This window comes from Gossypium arboreum, chromosome 2 (genome assembly GCF_025698485.1).
Source record: "Gossypium arboreum isolate Shixiya-1 chromosome 2, ASM2569848v2, whole genome shotgun sequence".
NCBI classification, from domain to species: Eukaryota; Viridiplantae; Streptophyta; class Magnoliopsida; order Malvales; family Malvaceae; genus Gossypium; species Gossypium arboreum.
This window is the reverse complement of record NC_069071.1, coordinates 25,665,517-25,689,290: the sequence shown is the minus strand read 5'-3', so window position 1 is coordinate 25,689,290 and position 23,774 is coordinate 25,665,517. Positions and strand designations below refer to the sequence as shown.

The following is a 23,774-nucleotide window of genomic DNA, read 5'->3' as shown; positions in this document are numbered from 1 at the left end:
TCCCCAGCTATTCGGTCATGAGACCCTGGCTCAGTTATTGGCGAGGCTAGTGCCTCATTAGCCGCCATGTGGCCCAATGCTGAAGACCCAACTCTAGCACTTTCTAGGTCTATACCGTGGCCTCGTGTACCCCTTCTGTGAGTACCTCTTGTGCTCATATTGATAGTGAATTATTTGTTTTAAATTCATATGAATTAGTTTATAATTTCAATAATTATTAACAATGTGTTATAAACATTAGCAATTAGAGTTTGTTTTCGCAGAACAGAAATTTCTACAGTTGTCAGTCTTCTATAATCTCAGTCTACTCTAACTACAGAGTTTCAGTGTAATTCTACTACCTATGGTAGTCTTCAGTAATAAATTTCAGTTCATAACAATAGTCAGTGTAAAAAAAAACTTACGGATTTGGTGACGGAGACTCAGTGTGCCACATTACCAACCACAACATTTAACATTCAAATCCATAAAAACCCATTCCACTGTCGAGTTTTGTAACGTGGCTCTGATACCACTAAATGTAACACCCCAAACCCAGCCTAGACACTACGGCCGAATCTGGTGTGTTGTATCAAAGTATCGTTCAAAAATTGAGTTTTCAGTAAAAGTTTATTTCTAAAAGTAAAACCTTTTGTACGGGGTTAGCAAATCATCTCGTCACATACGTTTGCTCAAAATATTTGCCTTTGGGATATTAATTCAACTTAAATCGCGAAAGCTCTTTTGAAAACTTTGTTGTTTAAAGCTCGTGTTCTTTAAAAAATTGTAATTAGTTTGAAAACTCGAGTTTTCCTAGACTAGCAGTTTAATATTGAAATAAAAAGCCCATTAAAAGTTAAAAACCCCCAAATGACCTTATTACATAACTAAAGCCCAATTATGAAAGCTTAAATAAATTGAGTTAGTAACAATCAATCCGCGGACGTGTAGTTACCACTGAGTCCCTCGCGGCTCCAAATCGTCTAAGGCTGGGGATTACCTACACAGTTAAAAGAAGGGTGACATTACGAAAACTCCATGTGTAATACCCTATTGGTCAACAGTAACAGTGTATACAGTAACGGTCTGGACCTGAACCCTATTCATTAACAGTACAGTCTAGGCCTAAGCCCTATGCAGTAACAGTGTGGGCCTATGCCCAAAATAGTATAATCACAATGCAGGTATGCAACCTAACCCAATCTACCCTGCTCACCACCTGTACCAACCAACTCACCATGTGGGGATTAAATCGACCCACCCAACCAACTCACCAATATCGCAGCGTAGCTGCTAATAATAACGCAGCAAAGCTACTAATAGTAACACAGCAAAGCTACTAATAGCGGTAAATGTGGCGTAGCCGCTAATATCAGAATATGTGGCAAAGCCACCAGAACAGTATTTCCTCCAAATTAGAATCCCAACCTCAATGCAGTATGTCATGTCATAATATTTCATGTATGCAAGGTTTGATACTTAGATACGGTCATGCATATATTGTACACTCATCAATTAACCTACCTCTAAGGTATAACAGTCATTTCCACCCATTAGAGGTAGAATAGTAATTTTTACCCCTCAGGGGAATTTTGGTCATTTTACCCTCTAGGGTCTTGGTACAGATAATTGACCTCTTGGAAGGTCTACAGTCGCCTCGAGTGACTTAAGTAACCTAAACAGACCTAACGGTGTAAATGGTCCTAAGACCCATTATTCGGCCCAGGTGGGTCCACACGCTCGTGTGGCCCACTTAGCCCAAATTTAGCTGTGACTATGTAACCTACATAGCCCAGTCCAAAATTTATCACTTACCGTGGATTTAATCTGTATGGGGCCGACGAGCCCGTTGGGCTCAACGAAGCCCTTAACAGCCTATGCCATGCACATGACACGACAAGCCCAACTACTTCCCACCTATCAGTTAGATTTATACAAGCGGGCTCACAGGGCTCATCGGGCCCATTTGGCCCGTCAAGGCCAAGAACAGCCCCAGTACATGAGAATACTCGTGGCAGCTTTTACAGTCTATCACCCATGGTTTGTGGGTTCGGTTTAGCCCACGAGCGGTCGCACTCTCGTGAGGCATCAAATGTCGAAGTTTTAACTTTTTAGCTTTTGTTGATTTCTAACAAAGAAGGGCGTGAATACACACCTATTTATCAAAACGCGCCGAAGTCCACGATCACCAACTTTGGCACATCCTGCATTGATTCTTAATCACTTCCCCTCTCACCAATTCATCTAGTTCGCTCTATTTAAAGCTAGCTTCTCACCAATGCTCATATTAGCTTCCCGATGTGGGATTACTTTCAACCATTAGGAAAATACCTTATTTTTCTTTATGAAAACTTCAACCACAGAGTTCCAGTCCAACTCCACCTCCTACACAGATCAAAAAGCAAAATAAATACTCCATTGTGCATCCCAGGACTTGAACCTCAGACCTCATAGTTACACAACACGCCACATTGCCACTAAACCACAGGCATTTCTGTGTCACAAAATATCCTCAATTAATTATAAGGTCTATAGACCAAAGTCCAGGTTCCTTTAAAAGAAAAACCAAAATAAATTACAAGAGCCAAGACTTGAACCCAGGCTCCCTTGCAATCTTAATGACGCCACAACCACTAGACCACATGCTTCCTTGTGTCATTTACTTAACACAATAATTTAAAAGGCCACTATACAAGAATCCAGGGTTTTATTCACTTAAAACCAAAATTTTTGCTAAAGCCCAGGTTTGAACCCAAGATTTCTTAGACACTTCGCAGAGCACTTAACCATTGAAGCAGATACACAGTTGTGTCATTTCCTTGCACGATTAACTACTTATATACAACCTCCTTACGGACCCATACTCAAGGCCCAATACTTCTAGGCCCAAATTTGGGGCGTTACAGGGGTTTTTGTTTTCTTTACTTTATGGATTTTAAACTGCTAGTTTTAAGAATCCTTGGTTTTAAAAGAAACAAATGTTTTATTAAGAAATACACGATTACTTAAACTTTTTTAAAAGCTTCCACAACGGATAATGTTTTGAAATTACTAACCAAATGAGTAACACGTTGTTAGCTTACGAAAAGTATTTAAACGAATAATAGTTTTATCGAGATGGCATGATTTTCAAGCACCCTATCATGTGACATCGCTAGATTCGACCATAACATGTAGGCCAAGTTTGGGGTGTTACATTTAGTGGTATTAGATTCAGGTTGCAAAACTCGGCTTTAGATTATGGGTCATCAAAATTTAGTATTTGAAGGATTGATTTTCAAAATGATTTAAAATGTTTCTACTGAGTACGTGGTACATTGAGTCTCCGGCGCCTATCCTGTAAGTATTTGAAACTAATTTTAGCTTAAATTGAAAATGCTATGATATTCTTAAACTACTGCAGGTAATAAACTATGAAAATACTCTAGTTAGTTTATACTGAAAACTGTAGTTAAACTGAAACTATAGTAAACTGCTAGAGACTACGCCATACGAAAACAAACTCTGAACTACTGAAACTGTTTCCATAAAACATCTGCTAATAACTATTGAACTATAACTGATTCGTAAAGCTTTTAATACAGATAAACGTGACTAGACAATAAGCGCACGAGGTACTCGCGGATAGGGTACTAGAGGCCAACGTAGAGGCCATAGAGGGGCACGAGCTGAGTCTTCTTCACTGGGTAGTATGCCAAATCTGGACACTAACGAGACACCGATGTCACCTTTCACTGAGACTGGGTCACAGACCATATGGCTAGGGATGACGCATTGTCCCAAACCATGTTAAGAATTTTGGAGAGGGTTGTTGGGCCTAATACTGGATCTGGGGGCCGAGGGTCGGTTATGGAATAAATCCGATCCAATGGAGCTGAGCTCTTCATGAGTGTTACTGGAGGTGCCCCTAATATAGCCGAGTACTAGATTGAGGCCCCCGAGCAGAAATTAATGGGTGTCATCTCACTGCTGTGAGATAAGGCTTACCAGTGGTGGCTGGCTATTAAAGAGGGCACTCAGCTTGAACTTCTGACCTGGGAGTTCTTTAAGACGGCCTTCTAGGGGAAATATGTGAGAGTCAGTTATGTGGACACTCGTAGGAGGGAGCTTCTGAATCTTACTCAGGAGGATCAATCAGTGGCCGAGTATGAGGCTGAGTTCTTGAGATTGAGCCTTATGCGCGTGGTATGGTGGCATCAGAGTATGAGCAATGTGTTTACTTTGAGGATGGTCTCAGAGATAACTTGAAGGTTCTAATAGCTCCGTAGAAGGAGCGAGATTTTTTTCCCTAGTCAAGAAGGCGAAGATCACTGAGGAAGTTAAGCGTGTTGAGCACCAAAATCGAGATAGAGAAAGAGGTAAGAACAAGAGGGATTTAGAGCCCTCGAGTTCTGTACAGAGGCCTGAGAAAAAGGCCAGAGCTGATGGGCCAATTATAGCTGGACCTCCTGTTACTGCTACTGGACTGTGGCCATGTGTTAATTGTGGTAGTCACCATCAGGGCGAATGTTGGAAGAGGGTTGGGGTGTGCCTAAGATGTGGATTATTGGATCACCTTATTAGGAAGTGTCCGTTGAGGGCCGATTAGATGCAAGCTCTGGGTACTGGTACTGTATAGCCATAGAGGGTAGTCTAGCAGCCATCGATAGGCCATGGTCATGCTAGGGGGTAAGGGCATGGGCTGTGGACAGAGAGCACCGGGCAGAGGTGCTAGGCAGACTAAGACGAGGCAGCCTGCTCTTGTATACGTTATATGTCACTGAGAGGACAGAGATGCTCTGGACATCATCATGGATACGTTTTTTATTTATGATATGTTTTACACTGCATTGATAAATATAGGATCTACACATTCCTATGTATCCAACATTGTGTCTGAAACCTTGGGGATTCCAGTTGAGAGTACCTCAAGTGAGGTGGTCGTATTGAGCCTACTGGGGTAATTGGTTAGAGTTAGCAAATTGTATAGGGATGTTCCTTTAGAGGTTCAAGGGACGGTATTTCTGGCTGACTTGATGGAGCTTCCATTTGGGGAGTTCGATATGATCTTGGGGATGGACTGGTTGGTCAAGCATCATGTCAGCTTGGACTGTGCGACTAAGAGGGTCGTATTGAGAACTAAGGAGGGTAATGAGGTAGTCGTGATTGAGGAGTATCGAAACTACTTGGCTTACATGATCTCTACACTAGTAGTTGAGAAATTAGTTCGCAAGAGATGTGAGACGTAGTTGGCCTACGTAAATGTTTCTGCTTCTGGGGACTCTACTGTAAAGGATACCTGCACTATAAGGGATTTTTCAGATGTTTTTCCTGAAGAGCTACTGGGTTTACTTCTGAATTGTGAAGTGGAGTTTGGGATAGAGCTCCATCATGGTACAGCTCCTGTGTCCATCGCTCCCTAACAAATGGCACCGAAGGAGCTTATGGAGCTTAAGGCTCAGATTTAGGAGTTATTGGATTGTGGGTTCATCCGCCCTAGTGTATCTCTACGGGGAGCACCAGTACTGTTTGTAAAGAGGAAGGATGGATCCATGCGGATGTGTATCGACTACCGTCAGCTGAACAAGCTGACCATTAAGAACTAGTATCCACTTCTAAGGATTGATAATCTGTTCGACTAGTTCTTCTCCAAGATTGATTTGCGATCTGGGTATCATCAGTTGAGGGTTAAGGAAGCTGATGCATATAAGACGACATTTAGGACTCGTTATGGCCACTACGAGTTCCTGGTGATGCCTCTTGGACTGACTAATATACCGGCAGCTTTCATGGACCTGATGAACCAAGTATTCCAGCCTTATTTGAATCGGTTTGTGGTGGTGTTGATTGATTACATACTGGTTTACTCAAGGACTGAGGATGAGCATGACGAGCACCTTAGGTTGTTCTTTAGACCTTAAGGGGGAAGCAACTCTATGCTATATTTAGCAAGTGTGAGTTATGGTTATGTACGGTAACATTTTTAGGTCATATGGTGTTTGCTGAGGGGATTCGTGTTGACCCTCAAAAGATTGAGGCTGTGTTGAAGTAGAAACAACCTAGGAATGTATCAGAGATCTGTAGTTTTCTAGGGCTGGCGGGTTATTATCAGCAATTTGTGGAGGGTTTTTCATTGATGGCAGCACCCTTAACTAAGCTGCTACGTAAGGGTGTACTGTTTGATTGGACTGATGCGCAGCAAGAGAGCTTTGAGACGCTCAAGACTGTATTAACTGAGGCCCTTGTTTTGATAAGCCAGAACCTAGAAAGGAGTTCACGGTTTATAGTGATGCGTCACATGTCAATTTGGGATATGTGTTAATGTAGGATGGTAAGGTGGTAGCATATGCGTCTTGTCAGCTTAAGAAACATGAGATGAATTATCCGACGCATGACTTGGAATTGGCCACCGTGGTATTTGCACTAAAAATTTAGAGGCATTATATGTATGGTGAGAAGTGTATCATCTACACTGATCACAAAAGCCTCAAGTACCTCCTTACTCAAAAGGAGTTAAATCTTAGGCAGCGTAGATGGATTGAGCTACTTAAGGACTACGATTGCACAATTGAGTACCATACTGGTATGACTGATTTGAGGGTGATGTTTGCTTTCCTAAGCTTATTTGATGATGGTAGCTTATTAGCCAAGCTTCAGGTTAAGCCAACCTGGATTGAACAGATTAAGGGTAAGTAGTTGGAGGATGAGTCTTTAGGTTTTCGGTTTTGATAGATTAAGTGTGGTAGTACTATAGAGTTTGGACTGAATAGTGATGGGGAACTCTATTTCCGTGGGAGAATCTATGTTCCGAATAATACTGATCTGAGATAGTCTATATTGAGGGAGGAGCATAGTAGCCCTTATGCTATGCATCCTGGCAGAAATAAGATGTATTGAGACCTCCGTGAGTTATATTGGTGGCTAGGGTTGAAACGTGAGGTTATTGATTTTGTAGTGAGATGTTTGACATGCCAGCAGGTTAAGGCTGAGCATTAGTTGCCTTCAGGTTTGCTGCAGCAGATTAAGATTCTGTTATGGTAATGAGAACAAGTAACGATGGATTTTTTTAGCGGGTTGCCTTTAACACCCACTAAGAAGGATTCGGTGTGGGTCATCATGGATCGATTGACCAGTTCAGTGTACTTCGTATCGATTAGGACAGATTATTCTCTGCAGAAGCTTGTGAAGCTTTATATTTCTGAGATACTGAGACTACATGGGGTATCTATTTCGATTATCTTTAATAGGGATCCTCGTTACACGTCTTGATTTCGGAGAAAGTTGCATGAGGCTTTGGGTTCAAGGTTGGACTTCAGTACTACGTTCCATCCTTAGACTGATGGTTAGTCTGAGAGTGTGATTCAGATACTGGAGGATATGTTGAGGAGCTGTGTTATTGATTTTTGAGGCAGTTGGGAGGACTATCTACCACTAGCAGAGTTTGTTTACAATAACAGTTTCCACTCCAGCATTCAGATGGCACCTTACGAGGCTCTGTATAGACATAAGTGTCGCACTCCCCTATGTTGGACTGAGTTGGGTGAACGACGTGTTCTGGGTTCCGAGTTGGTCTCTAAGACAGAGGATAAAAGTAGATTGATTCAGGATCACTTGAAAGCGGCTTCTGACAGGCAGAAATCTTATTCAGATTTGAAGAGATATGAAATTGAGTATTCTGTAGGGGACTTAATATTTCTCAAGGTCTTGCCATGTAAGAAGGTTCTGAGATTTGGTTGTAAAGGCAAGTTGAGCCCTAGGTTTATTGGGCCTTATCGAATTCTGAAGTGAGTGGGATCAGTCCCTTATTAGTTGGACCTACCTCTAGAGCTAGACTGCATTCATGATGTGTTTCACGTCTCAATGTTGAGGCGCTACCGATCTGATCCTACTTATATTGTCCCTATTAAGGAGATTGAGGTTAGGCCAGACTTGACCTTTGAGAAGGAGCTGATTCAGATTTTGGATCATGATGTTAAGGTTATGAGAAGGAAATCTATTCCACCGGTGAAGGTTCTATGGCGTAATCATAGCACTGAGGAGGCCACGTGGGAGCTTGAGGATGCGATGCATCAGTAGTATTGTTATCTATTCTGATAAGGTAAATTTCGAGGATGAAATTTTCTTTTAGGGGGGAAGAGTTGTAACGCCCCAAAATTTAAATTTTTTTTCGAATGTGTGACACAAATGTGTATCTGCTTCAGTGGTTAAGTGTTCTGGGTGTGTGTGAGAGATCCCAAGTTCAAGCCATTACTTGGGAAAATTTTGGCATTTTTATGAATAAAGCCCTATCTTTGGTCAATAGGCTTTTATTTAATTGTTGATAAGCTTATAACAGAATGACCCTGCTGCTTTGGTGGTTAAGTGGAGTGTTAATATGCTGGAGGTCTTGTGTTCGAATCCCTGTGTGTGCATTAGCGTATATTTTTACTCTGTGAACTGAAGGAGTGTCGGTTTGGCTGAAATTCTATAGTGGTTGTGAGTAGTGGGGATGTGGGGAGAAAAATAAAGGATTGGGGAGTTATCGAGTTATCCTGTTGTTTTTTGGTACATTTGGCTTTCTTTCCTCATTCTCCTAAGTTTTCTAACGAATTTTTCCCTCTTCCTTCTTAATATCATTTGATCACATATACTTAACATATCACATATGAATATATCATAATAACCTACTTAATCATACCAAAATAAGCCATTACTAGCCATTCCAATGGCTAGGTTACAAAACATCATTTTCATGCCACTAATGGCCAAGTTGTCCTATACATGCCATTATACCAAAATAATTTTACTATGTATACCCAAAATAAGCTAGTCGATAGTGCGACGATGCTCCAATGATTTTCCAACCTTCACGAGCTTCCGAGCACTATAAAGCAGGGAAAATAAAACGGAGTAAGCATTACATGCTTAGTAAGTTCGTATAACGGAAACTAAACTTACCAATCCCATTATTTAAATCTAAGCATACAATATCACGTTTTCCATCCATTAGCAATATAACCTAACACATGCATTCAATCAAACATGTTAGTCACCAAAAATCCTCATAACAATCAAGTAAACATAGATGAGCTCAACATGCAATACTCTTTTGAGACATTATCATTTCATCTCAAAATTCTCATGCCATGTCAAGAGTTTTATATCCGTTGAATCATTGAAATTCTGATGGATGTTCAAGTGGTACACTCGAGGTGTACGATTCAATAACCTGTCAATTCTTATTCAAGGGTACCCATTCGGGCACTTAATCAAGGAACACACTCTCGAGCCACATATCGTATAACAGGATTACCAGTCTAGGCTAAATCCTTTATATAATGTATACTCAAAATAGGTAAATTAGGATTACTAGTCCAGGCTAAACCCTAATCATAATGGATACTCAAGAGGTACTATTATATCCGTATTACACTTCCAGGTTAAATCCTTTCTATAACAAGGTCAATAGGATTACTCGTCTGAGCTAAATCTCGTCCACAACAAATGCAGGACCTTATTCATTTCGGGAAAGCGCATATATTCATCGAAATTCAATATTCAATCGGACTTAACCCTTTTTCACCATATCAAGCATGTATTAAATTTCTCATTATAGCGTTCAAGTAATGTACATCAATATAAGCCACATTTCATACAACGCAACATTCAATTAAACATATTTACAAGCCCGATTAAGTTACACGAACTTACCTCGACACTTGTTCGCGTATAAAATCTACTAATTCGAAACCTTTTCATTTCCTCAGTCTAACCTCGACTTTGTGTTGTCCAGATCTATATAAATAGATTTAATCATCAATTTCACATATTTCATATTTATTTGGACTTAATTTACGTCCTAGGCAAAATAGTAATTTTGCCCCTAACTTTTCCATAATTCCAATTTCGTCCCTAGGCTCAAAAAATGAAACTTGCGCAATTTACTCCTATTCCAAGCCTAACCAAAATACCATTAAAAAATTTATAGCACATGTATTCATAAAAATTCAGAATTTTTCTTCAATTTCACAAGTTTACATTTTAGTCCCTAAATCATGTTTTCATAAAAAATCACTTTGTAAAAGTTATTTACCTATCAACAACCTTTCATTTTCTACCATAAATTTCTAATTTTTAGCATATACATCCATGACCCATTTTCTATACTTTGATAACTTTTCAAATTAATCCCCCAAATAGATAGTTTAAGTTATCCCGATTTCAAAAATATCAAAATTACTAAAAACGGGACAAGAAAACTTACCCAATTAAGCCTTGAAAGTTTCTTCTCTCTCTCTCCTAGTGTTTCCATATAATTTTGGGGTTGAGTATGACAAAATAAGATGATATTTCTTTTTATTATCTTTTAATTAATTATTTTAATTTCCAATTTAGTCCCTACTCTTTTCTAATTCCCATGGATGAGTCACCAAAAATCTACATACTTTTCTTTAATGGTCTAATTCCATATAAGGACCTCTAGATTTGAATTCCATAGCTATTTAATCCTTATAGCTACTAGAGTTCAACTTTCATATTTTATGCGATTTAGTCCTTCTCGTAGTTAAACACTTAATCAATAAAATTTTCGTATCAAAATTTTCACACGACATGTCTATCATAATACGAACCATCTAATAAAATAAAAATAAAATTTATTTTTGGGTCGGATTTGTGGTCCCGAAACCACTGTTTCGATTTCACTAAAAAGTGGGTTGTTACATTTAGTGAAATAAATAGTAGTTTTCTGTTCATTAACTTTATGTCCCGAAGCCTTACCAAAAGTACATAGAGCTTCCTTGATTTTGTGTGCTTGATCAACCTCAGCTTCAGCAAATAGGAATAAGTCGTCTGGAAAGAAATGTGTGAGATGGGCAGACCATCCTTACCCAGTACAATAGGTTTCCAAGATTTTCTTGCGGCTTCTCTATGAATTAATTGGCCTAATCTCTTCATGCAGAGTATGAAGATGTACAGAGATAAAGGGCATACTTGCCTAATACCCCTCTTAGGAATAAAGCTAGAAGAAAGCCTACCATTCCACATAATTTGCATTGAAACTGAAGAAATACAGTCCATGATGACTTTAATCAAGGTCAAAAGAAAACCAACATCAACCAAAGTGTCTTCAATAAATTCCCAACGAAAATTCTGTCATAAACATTTTCTAAATCCACCTTTATAGCAATCCATAATTTCTTGCTTTTCTTAGTCTGCATGGAATGTATAATTTCCTGGGCAATGATAATATTGTCCACAATCTGTCTTCTTGCCATGAAACTCACTTGATTTTGAGCAATGAGGGACGAAAAAATATGTCTGAACTAATTGGAAATTATTTTGGTGACAACCTTATACAAGACTTTGCAAAGACTTATTGGCTAGAAATGGGAGAAAGAAGTAGGATTCTTAATCTTCGATATGAGAACCAAGAGTGTGCTACTAACAGAAGAGATGGGAATCTTACTGAAAAAATCATGAACCCAAGAATAAACATCCGATCCTACCATATCACACTGAATTTGGTAGAAAAAAGCATGAAAAACATTAAGGCCAGGAGCTTTTAAAGGACCCATGCTAAACAAAGCACCTCTAAGTTCCTCTGCATTAATAGTCAAGGTTAAAGAGTCCATAGTGCTTGTAACATCCCGTACCCGAGACGTTACCGGAGTCGAACACGAGGTGCTAACCGACTAATTCATTTACTCTCACAGTCCAATTAAAAATTTTCCAGACGACTGGCTAACTGCATCACTGTCACCTTAAAAATCATAACTTGAGTTCCACAACTCGAAAATCAGATTCATAATTTTTCTCCGAAACTAGACTCATATGTCCATCTACATATTTTTTCTTAGAATTTTTGGTCAGGCCAATTAGTATAGTTTATTAGTTAAAGTCTCCCCTATTCCAGGGTTTGACTACACTGACCTTCATGCATTACGAATCAGATATCTCCCTGCACAGGGATTCAATACTGATGCCGTTTGTTTCTATAGAAACTAGACTCAAAAAGGAATCTATACATATATGGCATGACTTCTAAATATCTCTGGTTAATTTATAATGAATTTCCAAAGTCAGATCAGGGGATCCAGAAACCGTTCTAGCCCTGTCTCACGAAAACTTTAACATCTCATAATATAATGTTCATATGAACGTTTCGTTACTTTCCTATGAAAATAGATTCATCAAGGTTCGATTACATAATTTATTCGCTATTTAATTCCATTCCTACTATTTTTAGAGATTTTTCACATCCACATCACTGCTGCTGCCAGCATTTATTCTTAAGGTAAACTTTACCTATTTCATGATCCTCCATGGATCAACTAGAGTTTGTCATACATATACCAAAAGTGATCATGAATAACCATTCCCATGACTAACTGTTACCAACATTTCCATACCTCTCGATGGACGACATACAAAATGATTACAATGCTATGATCAAAGTATACTTAAAGCCATTTTCGCATGGCTTATATACATTAACCAAAATATCCTCCGCTACTAGTCTATTCTATACATGCCATAAGATATTCCAAAACGTAGCGTACCAAACAGTGGGTAGTGATAGTGTGACTAGTTCTTGACGATCCCCGAGCCTGTAGCTTCCAATGAGATCTATAAAACAGAGGAAACAAAGTAAACGGAGTAAGCATTACAATGCTTAGTAAGTTTTAAGCAGTGTCAACAGATAACAACCAAATTATAACATAGTTGTTCGTATTTTTATTTCACTCTTCTTTCGGGCATACTATCCCCTTTTCCGAATATGCACATCTCATCATATACAATAGCCAGATAAACTCTCACATAAAAGTGAGCTCATGTGACATAGATATATCATATGATTTCACATAACCTCTCACACTAAACCGATGTCACATAATCATAGGAATAGTCCCATAGATTGCTCTCGTGTGCATCATATATAAACTTGGAGTACATACCTGTTTAACCTTTCGCATTGCGTATATTTATAAGCAATTCTTATTATGAAGTCTTACCCGGACATAATCTCCACACTTAGTCATCGGGTCTTGCCCGGACATAATCTCCACACGTAGTCATCGGGTCTCACCCGGAACATATTTCCAAGTTTCATGTACATTTAATCACATGTTACAACATTCACATTAGCCATTCGGCTTTACCACATATACATATCACACATATATTTCACATTCATCACATCGGCCATTAGGCCTTATCACATATATACACTTTCACATTCATCACATCGGCCATTAGGCCTTATCACATATATATACACTTTCACATTCATCACATCGGCCATTAGGCCTTATCACATATATATACACTTTCACATTCATCACATCGGCCATTAGGCCTTATCACAGATATACACACTTTCTCATTCATCACATCGGCCATTAGGCCTTATCACATATATACACACTTTCTCATTCATCACATCGGCCATTAGGCCTTATCACATATATACACACTTTCACATTCATCACATCGGCCATTAGGCCTTATCACATATATACACACTTTCACATTCATCACATCGGCCATTCACACTTTCACATTCATCACATCGGCCATTAGGCCTTATCACATATATATATCTCATACATATTTCATATTTTTCTTATACATCAATTTCAGCAATAGCTTATAAGCAACTCAAATAGTTTCATCAAAGTTTACAACAAAATCACATATTCACTACATGCAGTTTTCCTGAGCAACAGTCACTAAATTGTTTATAACTGGAGATACAAAACTAAAAATCAATTGCCGTTAATTTTCCCCGAATGTAGACTCACGTATCTTTCATCCATAAAATTTTCAGAATTTTAGGTGTGGCCAATCAATACCAGATTTTTCTTAAAGTTTCCCCTGTTTCACTGTTTGACTAATCTGACCACTCTTCACTACAAATCAAATTTCTCATTGTACAGAATTCAAAATGTGTTCTATTTGATTTCATTTAAAACTAGACTCATTAAGGAGTCTAAGCATATAAATCTTATCTTATAACCATTTTTGTACAAATTATAATGATTTTCCAAAGACAGAACAGAGGATTTCGGAGTCATTCTGACACCGTCCCACACAACTTTAAATATCTCTTTATAGGAAATTTCTTTGCTTCCACGGTCTCTTTTATAAGAAACTAGACCAACTAAGCTTTGATTACATATTTTATTCAGCCTATAATTCCACACCAACAATTTATAGTGATTTTCTAAAATCACATTACTGCTGCTGTCCAAGCAAATTATCACAATTTGCTCTTAAATTTCCAAGTCCAAACACTTATGAACTTACCATGTGGGTTTAAGACATATCATGGCCACATCATATCTTATTAAATCAACTCATTATGTCCTATTATGATTGAATTTACTCAACGATTAATCGCTTAAAACTTACCTCGGAAGTGGTTGACGACTAGATACCCACGGCTATTCATTTACTTTCTCTTTTCCCTTATCCGACTTTGATCCTCTAGGCTCTTGAGCTAAATCAAACAATTTACTTCCCAATCAAACACAATCACACGGCATCCATATACATTTTAGAACCACTCTTAACATATTTACTACTCAAGCATGTAACTTAACAACTTAACCATTAGTTGCCGAACCACAAACAAAACATATTCATACGTCAATATCTCAAACCTTACCATAATAACCAATATGCAAGATATCACATATACATAACTTAGCTTACGAGAACATATGTATTACATCATGAACACATCTTTTACCAATTACCTCACTTAAGCCAAATTTTTATAATCAATCACAAAGAAAAATATACCACAATCACACTTCCAAAATGAGCTACCTCCATGGCCGATTATACTTCATCATTAACATATCTCATTTTCGAATCATATAATCAACATTTGTTCAAGACATCAAACCTCTTTAATTTCGGCTATTACTAATATAAACATTCACAAATCATATTCTTAGGAAGACCGATTTCTTTCCATAACACATTCATCTTAATAGCTAGCTTAGCAAACCTCGATTTAACACATAGTTGTTCATAACACAACTTAAGCATACTCTCCATTCCATCAATTCCAAAACTTAATGTCTTACTCAAAAATGCTAAAAAGAAAATCCAAGAGTCATCAATCCACCATCACATGTATCATTAACAAGCTTCATATTTAGCATGCAATGACATTAACACAAAATCTACCTTGGCCGAATATCATCCCCATGATATAGCAAAGTTTTGAACCATGGACTAATTAGAACTCAAGCTAGCAACTAAGAACATGCATGAATCTCATGGCACAACCTCAAACATACCTTAATCTAGACACAAGTATGGCCAAACCTCCTCCTAATCCTCTTCCAAACCAAGCATGAAGCAAGAACCCTTCCTTCTTCCTTAGAATTTCAGCTCAAAGAAATGAAAAAAGATGAACAACAAATTTTTTCTTCTCTTTCTTCAACTCACGGCAAAGGGGGAACACTCACCATTCTCTTTTTTTTTGTTCCTTTCATTATTAAATTCCCATGCTCATTATTTTATTTTTTCTTACATACACAATTGTCCCAACATGTTTTATGACATGTTTTACCCATAATCCTTGTCATGGCGGCCACTAGCTATTAGGGGGAATTTGACATGCAAGTCCCCTTTGATTACATGCACTATTAGGTCCTTATAGATTAGCCTATCACATTTCAAAAGTGTCACACAAGTCCTAATAACTGAATTCACATGCAATCGACTAAATCGAAGCTTGAAATTTTCACACATTCATATTCACATATTTTAGACCATAAATATCACATCCAAATAATTTGGTGACTCGGTTTAGCGGTCCCGAAACCGCTTTCCGACTAGGGTCACTTTAGGGCTGTCACAGTGCTAGAGTCAACATATGAAAAGTGACCACGTAAAAGGAAAGCAACACATGACAAGTCATCCAATGAAAATAAAAAGAGAAGAAACGAACTGCTTCATCATGCTAGCTCTCATTATCATAACAACAATTATCCCAAATTTTCAAGACAGAAATTTTATTAGAATTCTGCTTTATAAGAGCTTTATTATGGAAAAGCTTCATATTATGATCCCCAAAATCGACCCAATCCATCATCGATTTTTGTTTCTAGAGTAATTCTTCTTCATCAAGAATCTTTTCATAATCTAAACGTAACTTTGATTCAAGATTCAAAAGGTACCTGGAACATCAACGATCTAAAGAGCTTGAACTTTACCAATATGGTGGGTAATCGACCGTTTCCGTCTAATAATGTGGCAAAAAACCTCAAAATTCCACTTTTTAAGGTTTGTGGTAAGAGAAGTGAGATTACTAGTAATATCAATATCATATCTCAAAATATCATAGACGAAATTGTTAAAATCTGGATAGAAATCCAAGATGCAAGAAATCGAAAAGGTGTCAGATGAACAACTTAACTGGGGCCAGAAAAAGATGAGTAGATAGGTCTACGATCAGATTTGAGATGAGGAAAATAGAAGATAGAAGCAACTAAATAAAGTTGACACCATTCACTATTACCAATTTCTCAGTCTAATCTTTCAAAGATAGACCTTCTTTTCCACGTGAATTGTGGACTTTTAAACACAAGATCCTCATTACTAAGGAAAAATTTTGAAATAATTTGCACCCATAAAAAATAGGACGAGAGACAACAATAAATTGAAGTCCCTCAAAAAAACGCACGGCTAGGAAATAGACTGAGCAATATGATCCAAACGATCCCATAAAGTCTTACATTTTTGTTTGTCCGGATAACCATAAACAAAGGTCACTAAAAAACTTCTAGATCCCCTTGTTTCCTCAAACAACAGAGTAAATTGTGGATCATTAAGAATAATTTGGATCTGAAAAGTATTTATCCAAATGACACATAAACCCCCAGCATAACCTTTAGCTTCAATTCTTTGAGAACAATCCAAACCAATTTTAGAAATGTTTCTATCAGCCTTCAAACCACTAACTTGAGTTTTAAGAAATGCCTCAACATCAATATTAAATTCCACAAAGTAATCTCTAACCACCATAACAAACTTAGGTGATGCACACCCTTGACAATTCTATACAAATATATGTGGTACTACCTGACAAATCATAAAGAGAATGACAAACATTAGTAGACCCACCTTAAACACCTAAGTAGTCATTTCATTAGAACCTGGAGATACCCCTTGAAAGTTATTTTCCTCCGAAATCAAGCCTTCTGAATCGATCCTATCAACGAATGTTGTCATAGCTTCAGCAACAAAATCATGACTGATTGCCTTCACCTTGAGTTTGCTGCTTTTACCTTGAAGATTGTGAGACCCATTCTTAAAACGTTTAAGGTTTCCAATTTTTGAAGAAGAAGAGGAGATAGCCGAATTCATATCAACAGAATGAGAATTGGGATCTAGAATTTCAAGAAATTTAATCACTGAATGAAATTATGGATTCAAGGTTGTCACATCAAATTTTTCTACTAAATTACATGAAGTGCCTTGGGTTAACAAATTTAATTCCCTATTGGAATTACCATGCAAAATGCAAACAGGGGTTTCATTAGAATTAATGTCACCCTCTATGCACAAATAAGGAGCTAGGTTTGATTTGGTAGAAAGGAGAATGTCAGCCCGAAAGGAATTTTTGGAACAATTAGGCCTAGAATGTAACGCCCCCACACCTGAGACCATCACCGGAGTCGAGCTTGAGGGGTTACCGAACATAATTTATCAATTTAAGAACTTCAAATCATTTGTTTCTACATTCACAGCTTTCTAGCTACTCGCGTCATAGTTACAAGAAAAATCATATCTCGAGTTACGAAACTCAAAATCAAGATCCGTAAATTTTCCCTGAATCTAGACTCATATATATATTTACTAATTTTTTACTAGAATTTTTTATTGGGCCAATTAGTACAGTTTATTAATTAAAGTATCCCCTGTTTCAGGGTTTGACTGCTCTGACCTCTGTGTATTACGAATCAGATATATCTCTATACAAAATTTCAATGACTATGAGGTTTGTTTCTATTAAAACTAGACTCAATAAGGAATCTGTAAATATAAATAAAAACTTCTAATTATTTTGGTAAAATTTATTATGAATTTTTAAAGTCAGAACAGGGGATCCAGAAATCACTCTAGACTTGTTTCGTAAAAGTTTAAATATCTCATAAAATATAATTTATATTCCTATTTTGTTCAATCCATATGAAAATAGACTCATTAAGCTTCAATTTCATAACTTATTAATCATTTAGTTCTATTTATAATATTTTTAGTGATTTTTCAAATTCATGTCATTACTGCAGCAATATTCTGTTTTAAGGCAAGTTTCATCTTTCCATGAATTTTTATGAACTAGATAACCTGTTAAACTTCCATGATATCAAACATGATCTAAATTAGCCATCACCATGACTTATCAATATCAAACATTTTCTCAACCAAACATGGCCATATCATAAAATTATTTACACAAAATAGGTATATTGCTATACATGCCATACTTAAGTAGTTGTACAAGCCATTTACCAAGATAAAAGTCCTTTGGATAGTGTGATAGAACTTTTGACCTGTCCCGATTCCTGAGCTGGCTTGTTCAAAACTACAGTGAATGAAAAGGAAGGAGTAAGCATAAATGCTTAGTAAGTTCATATGTAAATAACAAGTAACATAACAATACAAATATACCAAACAACTTTAGCATGGTACCACCAAAACATATATCACATCTTTAAACATCATTCATCATCTTACCACCTTATCGTTGTTGTATCTATTTTCAACCCGAGGGTTAAGAACATACCTATCCAAAGTGTCCATTTCACAACATTTACCCAAAACGTCACTTATATCTTAAGTGCTCTTCCATTAAACTAGAAATTTCACCCGTTGAACACATCGGAATATAACTCGGATACATGGATAATTTGCACATAAGTGCCACATATGTAATCAAGAAATCATGTAACCCGCCCCTATGTGAACTCGGACTAACTCAACGAGCTCGGGCGTTCGCATCCATAAATGAACTCGGACTCAACTCAACGAGTTCGGATGCCTAGTTACATCTCACGAACTCGAACTCAACTCAACGAGTTCGGACATTTGCATCCATAAGTGAACTTGGACTCAACTCAACGAGTTCGGATGCTCAACCATCCTAGTGACATGTCACTTGTATCCTAATCTATTCCTAAGGTTCAAACGGGCTTTTTCCCTCCGTCTTCCATGGAATATCGGAGCCGACACTCGGTAGCAATTCATATTTATCAAGTAGTAAACATAATTTGCATATTACTCAACATTAACCACAAAGCATAATATTTCACGATAAAAAAAAATCAGCATATCATATAATTAACATCAATAACTTAAAAATAACAATTATGCTACATTATTTACACATGAACTTACCTTGGTACCAAAATATAAAGATTTTGCAATTTAGTCCACAATCTTTTCTTTTCCTCAATCACGACTTGAATCTCGCTTTTCTTGATCTATAATACCAAATTAATCTTATTTAATACATACATTTATCAAAATAGCATTTAATCTGAACTTTAAAAATTACACTTTTGCCCCTAAACTTTTGCATAATTACACTTTTGCCCTAGGCTCTAGAATTAAACTTTATTCCTTATTATTATGTTTTATAACATGCTGATCACTTTTCCTTCTATGGCAACATCAAATTCTCTCTCTAACATATACTTGTGACTATTAGGTATTTTTGCCGATTAAGCCCTTTTACTCGCTTTTCACTAAAACCGAGTAGCACAAGTTGTCTAACATAATTTAAAACCCCATATTCTATCATAAAACATCAAAATACACAAATTTCACCTATGGGTATTTTTCCAAATATAAACCCTAGATTGAATTATTGCTAGCATAAGCTAATCGAGCTTAGGATTCCAAAACGTAAAGAACATTAAAAGCGGGCTTGGAATCACTTACTATGGAGCTTGGAAGCTTGAAACAAACCCTAGCTATGGAGAACCCTTGAAATTTCGGCCTAATGAAGAAGATGGACAAAATTGGCTTTTAATTTTGTTTTTAATTCATTTTAATAACTAAATGACCAAAATACCCTTACTACTAAACTTTCCAAAATTCCTTCCATGTCCTAATTTTGTCCATGAACTTAAAATTGGTCAAATTTCTATTTAAGACCTCCTCATTAATATTCCAAAACAATTTCATACTAAAAACTTCTAGAATGCAAGTTTTGCAACTTATTCGATTTAGTCCCTACTTTCAATTTAAGCACTTTAGGCATAGAATTTCATCACGAAATTTTCACACAATCATGCAATCATATCATAAACATCAAAATCATTGTAAAATAATTATTTCTATCTCGGATTTGTGGTCAAGAAACCACTATTCCGATTAAGCCCTAATTCAGGATATTACATAGAACCCATCCTAAAAATCCCATAACCCCTTGTCTTTGAGATCCAACAGAAACCTTGGCACTTTCCTTGGAAGCCCCATTAACTGTTTTGGAGGAACTAGCAATGTTCTGGTCTACCAGGGCCAACACATTATCTGTTTTTTCTGATCCAGCCTCTGACCCGTAGTAGCTTCTTCTACAAGCAACTATGGAACCCAAAAATCTTGAATCTATTAATGACTATCCTTGGTGTAACATCCCAAAATAAGGCCTAAACGGAATAGTGGTTGTGAAACCACGAATCTAAGGTCAAAAAAAATTATTTCGATTAAGTTTTAAGGTTTATTCATTGATTGAATAATTGTGTGAAAATTTTGTGAAGAAATTTTAAGTATAAGTGCCTGATTTGATAATTAGGACTAAATTGTAAAATTAGCAAAATGTGTGTTCTAGATAATAAAGGGGATTTAATTGAAATGGGTTCTTAAAGTGGAGGTCCTTATTTATAATTAGACCATTATATTTTAGTTTGGACAAAAATAGGCAAGAATAGGACAAATTTGAAAGAAAAGCCTTTAAGGTCATTTTGGTCATTTAGTAATTAAAAGAATTAAAAAGGGAAAATAAAGCCAAAATTGGTCCATCTTCTTCATGGAGGCTGAATATAGCATTGGGAAAGCCATGATTAGGGTTTCGAAGCTTTCCAAGCTCAATAGTAAGTCCGTTCTAGCCTCGTTTTTAATGTTCTTTACGTTTTTGGAGTCCCGCTAACTTGATTTAGCTTATTCTAGCAATAATTCATGCTAGGGTTCATATTTGGAAAAATACCCATAGGTTAAATTGTTTATTTTTATGTTTTATGGTATAATATGAAGCTTGAAATTATGTGAACCAACTTTTGCTAAGCGATTTTAAGTGAAAACGAGTAAAACAACATAATCGGTAAAAATACCTAATGTTCATAAGTACATGATAGAGTGGGAATTTGATGTTGCCATAGAAGGGAAAAATTTTCAGCATGTCATAATACATAAGAAAAATGGATAAAGTATAATTTCCGAGCCTAGGGGCAAAATCATAATTCTGCAAAGGTTTAGGGGCAAAATTGTAATTTTTCCAAAGTTTGAGTTAGGGAATGTTTTGAATAGTACATTAATTAAATAAGTGAAATATGATGTTTTAGATCCCGGAAAGTGAGATTTGGACCTAGAACGGGAGAAAAACTAAAAATCAGGAAAGTTGGTAAAATGGTCGTTTTAGTATCGAGGAAGTTCATATGTTTAATAAGCATTTAATTATGCATATTTGAATGATAAATTGATGTTTTGGCCATAAATACTTTAGTATTGAGTTTCAGATATAATGATTAATGTTCGATAATAATTCGATATTGGAAAGAGAACTTGTATAATTTATATGTAAGACCATATTTTGTATTATGGCTTTGTATGGTAACAAGAAAGTATTGACTAACATAGTTTGATGAGAATAAGTTAAGTTGATGATATAATGAGATTGAGAATGTAAGTATGTAAGTTGAGTAGCATTTTATTATTATGCAATTGTTGTTATTAGTATTGTTATTATTGAGTTATGCGACTAAGCTTGAGAATTTGAGCAAGTATGTTTGAGCTATGACTTGACAAGGCATTGATATCTCAAAGTCCATGGTTGTACCATGGCAATTTAGGAAGAATTGACGGAAAAGTCCATGTTCAAAACATGGAATTTAAGGAGGAATTGACGGTTAAGGATACCATGTAAGACCATGTCAAGACATGGCATTGGTAAGTCAAGGATCCCGTGTAAGACCATGTCAAGACATGGTATCGGCATTGATTAAGGACTCCATGTAAGACCACATAAAGATGTGGCATTGGCACTAAGACAAGGATACCATGTAAGACCATGTTTGGAACATGGCATTTGGTAACACAAGGATGCCATGTAAGACCATGTTTAGAACATGGCATTTGGTAAGATAAGGATATCATGTAAAACCATGCCAAGGCATGGCATTGATAAGTTCTATAAGGCAAGGAAATCATGTAAGACCATGTCAAGACATGGCATTGATGAGTTACTATAAGGCAAAGGTCCCATGTAATACCATGCCAAGGCAAGGCATTAGTGAGTTCATAAGGCAAGGATACCACGTAAAACCATGTCAAGACATGGCAATGGTAAGTTCAAAAAGAAAAAGGTTCCCGAGTAATCCAAAGAGTAAGTCAAAAAACTTCAAGGTGAGAACATGAAGAAAGAGTACAGGTATGCATTTAAGGCTTATTTAATATTGAGATTGTAAGTAATTGAGATTATCAAGTATTAAGTAAGTGATGAGTTTTCAGTTATGCTTGTGACACTTTATGACATGATTGGCAATATCCCTATATTATGAAAGAGAACTCATGTGTTAAGTGAGATGTTGCAGGTATGTAAGCAAGCTATTAACTAAGGTGCCTTTTGTATTCTAAGCCTTTGGTAAGGTTACCGATAAGTAAGATGGGAAAGTAAGAACTAAACATTATTTAAGCAAATTATGACAGCATAGTAGTAAGCTAAATTGATTGCTAATGCTTATTATTTTACATGTGAACTTACTAAGCTTTATAAGCTAACTTCTTTCACTTTCCCATGTTTCAAAGTACTTAAAAGCAAGCTTGGGTTGGAGGTCGTCGGAGATCACTTCACACTATCGACTATCAAGTTACCAAATGAGTATCTTCGTTTACAAACGTTCTAGTTTATGGCATGTATAGGGACTTAGCCATTTTGTGTGTATGTCCTTATGATATGGCTAAAGAATGGTATGTAAATATTTGATAATGGTTAGCTATTGAAATGGCTAATGAAGAACATGTTTCGGTGTTATGTATGCCTAAATGTTAGTTAATACAAAGAAATCATGAAAAAGTGAAATAAACATTAAAATAGTATTGAACAGCAGCAGTGATGTGATCTTGAAAAATCACCAAGAATAGTAGAAATGGAATTAGGTGATGAATGAGTTATAGAATTAAATAATATTGAGTCTATTTTCATATGAAAGAAACAGAGTAAGCAAAAAAAGTGTATATTAAGTGATATTTGAATTTTAGTGAGACAGGGGCAGAGCAATTTCTGAATCCCCTATTCTAATTTTATAAATTCATTAAAAATTGTACAAAAAGAATTAGGAGTTACAGTTTATATTTCTAGATTTCTTAGTGAACCTACTTTCAAGAGAAACAAATGGCATGGTTATTTGAATTCTGTACAGGGAGAAAATTGATTTGTAGTGAGGAGAGGTTAGAGTAGTCGAACAGTGCAATAGGGGAAACTTTAACTAATAAACTGTACTAATTGGATAGACCAAAAATTCTGGAAAAAATTAGTAAGAAGATATTTGAGTCTAGTTTTAGGGAAAATTAACGAATTTAAATTTTTAGTTTTG

General features: G+C 36.5%; 1 protein-coding gene across 1 annotated transcript; it reads left to right on the top strand.

Moving 5' to 3' along the window:
* The first annotated feature begins 6,094 nt into the window (after positions 1-6,094).
* LOC108466188 (uncharacterized) lies at positions 6,095-8,034 on the top strand. The gene is made up of 3 exons (XM_017766540.1): positions 6,095-6,237; positions 7,590-7,677; positions 7,768-8,034. The coding sequence occupies exons 1-3, from the start codon at positions 6,095-6,097 to the stop codon at positions 8,032-8,034; spliced, it is 498 nt and encodes a 165-aa protein (XP_017622029.1).
* The last annotated feature ends 15,740 nt before the right edge of the window (positions 8,035-23,774 follow it).

Coding starts and splice junctions, on each gene's coding strand:
- LOC108466188 (XM_017766540.1), top strand. CDS start 6,095: ATGGCAGCACCCTTAACTAAGCTGCTACGTAAGGGTGTACTGTTTGAT. Junction 6,238..7,589: donor AACCTAGAAAGGAGTTCACG/GTTTATAGTGAT, acceptor GGCTTCTGACAG/GCAGAAATCTTATTCAGATT. Junction 7,678..7,767: donor AGGTCTTGCCATGTAAGAAG/GTTCTGAGATTT, acceptor GTCCCTTATTAG/TTGGACCTACCTCTAGAGCT.